This window comes from Stegastes partitus, unplaced genomic scaffold (assembly GCF_000690725.1).
Source record: "Stegastes partitus isolate 25-593 unplaced genomic scaffold, Stegastes_partitus-1.0.2 Scaffold89, whole genome shotgun sequence".
Classification (NCBI taxonomy): Eukaryota; Metazoa; Chordata; class Actinopteri; family Pomacentridae; genus Stegastes; species Stegastes partitus.
This window is the reverse complement of record NW_007577820.1, coordinates 390798-396050: the sequence shown is the minus strand read 5'-3', so window position 1 is coordinate 396050 and position 5253 is coordinate 390798. Positions and strand designations below refer to the sequence as shown.

Here is a 5253-nt window from a genome sequence, read left to right as displayed (position 1 = left end):
TTACGATACGACCACAAAGCAACACTAAACTACACAAAAACCATACAAAAGACACCAAATGACCACGAAGAAGTACAACAAAAGCCTGAAAATGATCAGAAAGGCCACAAAATGACAGCACAAATTTACAACAAAAAGCCGCAACATGACCATAAAATCATCCAAAATTGCCTCAAGGTGGCACAAAAATAACAAAAAACACTCAAAATGACGACAAAAAGCCACAGAATGATCACAAAAAGACAAGAAATGATCACTAAATGACTGCATCAACAAAACAAATTGACAAAAAATACCTAAAGGATCACAAAATTGAGAAAAGCGGCCTCAAAATGGCACAAAGTGACAACAAAAAGACAAAAAATGACAATAAGACACACAATGCCATCAAAAAGAAAGGAAATGTCTAAAAAGGTACAAAATGACCACAAAAACCAAAACATGACCACAAAATTACCACAAATGTGCACACAGTGGCCCACAACTACAAAGAATTACACAAAATGACGACAAAAAAACTGAAAATGGCACCAAAAAGACACAAAATTACCACAAAAACACTCAAAATGAACAGAAAATGGCATTAAATGATGACAAAATGGCTCAAAAATGACAACAAAACACTCAAAATCTCAACAAAAGGAAAAGAAATGATCACTCGACAGCATCAACAACAGAAAATGACCAAAAAAACCCCAAAAGGATCACAAAGTTGAGAAAAGTGACCTCAAAAAGGTACAAAATTATCACAAATGTGCAGATAGTGGCGCTCAACTGCAAAGAATTACACAAAATGACATCAGAACGAGACTAAATTACCGAAAAAACACTCAAAATGAACAGAAAATGGCATTAAATGATGACAAAATGACATGAAGACATGTAGTGCATCCTATTTTAAAACAACCCGAGTCGACCAAAAGACAAACAGAAATGCACAAATAGCAAAACAGACAGAAAACAGGAAATAACCAGAAACATAACGAATCTAAAATAAAACAGGAGAAAAACTTCTAAAGTGAAGTAAAGATGTTCAGAAGTGAGTTAAACCACAACATAAACTACAATAAATCAGGACATTTTCATGGGTTTCAATAATTTATTTGCTTCCGTTGCAGAGAAACCAACATTTTTCATTATTCAGTTGATTTGTGCTGCTTCGGTTGTTCTTCGTGCTGCTTTACTTCCTGTTTTCTCCGATTGTCTGTTTCTGGTTTTATGGTCTGAAGGCGTTTATTTAGACTGTTTGCTAGAAGCTGCATGTTGTAGGAGACGAGATGCTGCACATCTCTGTGTTCAGTCTAATCTAAATGCTGTGTGTGGACGTCTCGTTTTAGAACCTTGTCTGTCGCTCAAACTGTAAAATGTCTGCAGACATGAAAGCAGCTTCTTTTCCTTCATCTGTACGACAACAACCGCACGAAAAGGTCCATAAATAAATAAATGGAAAGGTGATTAAACAGAAGAATAAAAGTCATCGGTGTTAAACTCATATGTCAGACACACAGTCTAAGTGAACTTGTTCCTGTCCTGTGAGCTCTAACTGATGTTAAGTCAGATTTCTGAGGGACTCTGAACGCACCATTAAACCAGATCGACCCAGTTTTTATATTTAAAGTCAAAATCAGAAGAAAAATCAAATCAAATCAGAATCTAGAAGCAGAAGAGCTTCAGTCTGTAGATGTGTTTTTGTGTGTTGTATTTAACGCGCGTGTGCGTGTGTGTGTGTGTCCAGCCGAGTCAGCAGCCCTGCAGACTGCTGACCAACAGTTTGTTGTGTTTCCGCTGTGTGTTGTCCATGCCGTTTATTTTACAGTTGTAGATCTCAAAAGTCACAAAATGGCCACAAAAAGACACAAAACTGTCATAAAAGTACGCAAAATGATAAACTGAGGCAAGAAGACAACAAAAAGACACAAAATTATCATAAAGAAACAACAAATGACAAAAATTAAACACAAAAACATTAAATGACCTCAAAGAAATGGACACAAAATGACCAAATGGCATAAACATATGACAAAATGACAACAAAAATGTAAACATTACACAAAATAAACACAGAAAGACAAAGTGAGACAACAAAAGGATTCATCAAAATGCCCACAAGTCACAACAAAATGATAACATCAGGAACACAATGACAAGAAAGACTGACAAAAGTCCACAAAAACACAAAACGACAATAAAAAACTAAATGACACGAAGTGAAATCTAAAATTGACATAATTCTGAATGAAGTCTGGTGCTACAGATGTCTGGTTAAAAACTGTGCTTCAGGGGGGAAGAAAATTAGAATTTCATGTAAAATTTGCGTAATTTTGGTTGAAATCTGGAACTATTTGATCAAAGACTTGAGACACGTCAGCCAGAAACATTCATCAAGAGTTCTGTAGAAACATTCAGACCGACCGGCAGCAAGAGACGAGCAGAAGCAAGTCCAAAATCTGAAATATTTTGAATGAAGTCTGGTTCTGCAGACTGAATGAAGTCAAGCTTTAAACTGACAAAGGATTTGGAGAAAATCTGGAGAAAAATGATGCAGTGAGGAAATGCTCTGTTGATGAGAGGTCAGAGGTCAGACAGAAAACTGCATTAACTCAGATAATCATTCTTTAAAACTGTACTCAGCAGAGGAGCAGCTCAGACTTCTATCAACAGCCTCTGGGTTGATGGACAAAATGTAAAAAACTGTCAGGTATGGCAAGCTGATCAAACCGAACCGGACTTCATTCAGAATTTAGCCAATTTTAGAATAGATTCTAGTCTCTATTCTCTATCTCTTTGTCTTTTTTTCTGTCAGTCTTTTTTTTAAACATAACTTCACTCCCTCTGCACAGAAGCATAAAGGACCAGACCTCATTCAACATATTCCCAGTTTTATACTTGACTTTATTCAGTTTTTTAGTGGCTGCACAGACTTAGGCAGCACCAGACTTCAGTCAACATATTCCTAATTTTAGACTTGACTTAACCCAGTCCTTGATTATTAACAATAAATGAAATAAATCAATAAAAACCTAAACAGATATTAAAGAAGTTGCAGAATAATTCTACGCCAATCGACTATTATTAGTTTTATATATATATATATGTGTGTGTGTGTGTGTGTGTGTGTGTTATTTTACAAACTCTTCATATGTTTGTTTGAGGAGAAATCTGTGGAATAAAATAATGGAATCAAAAGTACAACTTTTGCGTAGCAAGAAAAAAGAATCACCTAAAGGACCTCAAAAATATGATTAGGTGCCGTATTTGAACTGATGCAGCTACTTAGTTGTATGACACATCAGGTTGTAATTGAATAATGACTTCATTTTATTTCAATTCAAGTCAACTTCAAAAAATGTATTTGTCTCCTGGGAGCCATGGATCAACAAATATATGCATAAGATGCTAAATGGGTCAGAGATGCAATTTCATTTGATTATATGTCAGCCGAAATAAAGAGCAGCTCCAAGTTGCTCAGAGAAATTATTCAAATTTATATTTATTTTATTTTATACACAGTAAAGCAGCGGTATTTTAAAAAGTACCTCAGTTTCTGAGTGTAATTCAGTATTAGCGTTACACCACAAAGAGTGAGACCGTATCCAGAGAAGCTAACACTGAACTCGCTCAGTTTTGCTCTAAATTACGGAGCACTTCTCTTTTATCCTAAAAATCGTCATGTAAATATAGAATTTTACCACGTTTCTGAACCACACAGACATGCTCTTCAATTCGGCTTACACACAGTCCAACTGCGATCCATTTCAAGTCATTTTAGGTTATTTTTTTTTATATTTCTTACTCTGTTCAACAATGGCTTAGTTCCATACCACTTCCTGTTGTAGATATAAATCACCTCTTTTTGATTAAATATATGTTAGCCGAAATTAAGAGCAGGTCTGACTTGAAAACCTCTTATAATTGACATTTGTCGTTATTTATCGACAGTAAAGCAGCAGTAGTTTAAAATATTGCTCAGTTTCTGAGTGGAGTTCAGTGTTAGCTTAAAGCCACAGCGGCTGATAAAGGGCGAGAGGGCATCCAGAGAGGCTAGCACGGAACCCCCTCAGTTCTGCGATAAATTATGGCAGTTTTCGGCTTTATGGAGAAAATACTGAGGATAATTTTGAAACTAGACAACCTTTCTACACTACAGAGAGGTGATCTTATATTCGGCCTCCACACTGTCCAGCAAAAATGTATTTTCAGTTCATGTTTGGGACATTTTCCCTGAACAGTTCCTCTTTTTTGTTGGTGTGTCCTGAATTAATTTCACGTCATAGAATTTTAGAGGAAATCAAAATAAATAGAAAAACATTTTGTTTTAAGTCTTCAAACGGTATATAAATGAAACCAAAATTTATATTACGTCAATGTTTTTGTGTTGTTGTGAATAAAGTTAAAATTTTTAAAAAAAAAAATACTCTTCTTAAGGTCGTAATAGATTTAGGGAGAAAGTCGCTGTGTTTTCTAATCTAGATGCCTTTTAGCGATTCTTGATATTAAAAATACAATAAATGTTCACATTTAAAAGCTGGCACCAGGTGATTTCATCTTAAATCTTTGTCCACAGTGACGGATTCGGTCCCTTCTCGGTTCCACCTTAAACCCGGACACATGTCTGAGCTGCAGCCGGAACCAGCTTACTGCTCATTAACTGGGTTTCTGGAGGTTTTCTGGGGGTTTTACTGGTTTTAATGGTTCACCATGAACTTCTGTGAAGCCAAGTCGGAGCTGAAGCAGCTGCTGAGCAGAGTGGATCCGTCCGAAATGCCGAAGCTGCTGGACTGGATGAAGAACTCAGGTAAACACACCTGCACGTGTTCAGCTGGTCCACCGGAGGACTGGTCGCTCTTCTGCTCATCGTTTTAAACATTATTTCTAAACTTCAGGTCCACAGAAACACACTGCAGTCACCAGATAGACAGCAGACGGAGGCCTGGTCTCACAGCTTTAAGTTCAGTATCTCATGTGATTTATTTCATCCTGATGCTGAGAATTAAATCAGAATCCGGATTTTAAAAGTCGCCGTATTATCTGTGAGAAGCTTTTCTTTGCTGTGAACTCACAGATGTTCAGTCAGCTGGTACTGGATCACTGTGATGCTGAAAGAAACGTTAAAACACGAAGATTCTCAGGCGGGTTCTGCAGCGACTAGGATTTCATCAAAATAACAAAAACAATAACAACGAATCAGTCACTAAACGAAATGATTGAACAGTTGTTTTTAAAAGAACTAACCACATGTCAAAGTGAAATAAA

The 5253-nt window shown here is 36.4% G+C and overlaps 1 protein-coding gene across 2 annotated transcripts in view; it reads left to right on the top strand.

The window, feature by feature from the left end:
* The first annotated feature begins 4619 nt into the window (after positions 1 to 4619).
* Positions 4620 to 5253, top strand: part of LOC103353920 (uncharacterized) — a 3986-nt gene continuing 3352 nt past the window's right edge. For both annotated transcript variants that reach the window (XM_008277112.1, XM_008277111.1), the window contains exon 1: positions 4620 to 4795. In XM_008277112.1, the coding sequence (XP_008275334.1) occupies positions 4699 to 4795 (97 nt within the window). In that variant the 5' untranslated portion in view covers positions 4620 to 4698. The remainder of the gene's footprint in view (positions 4796 to 5253) is intronic.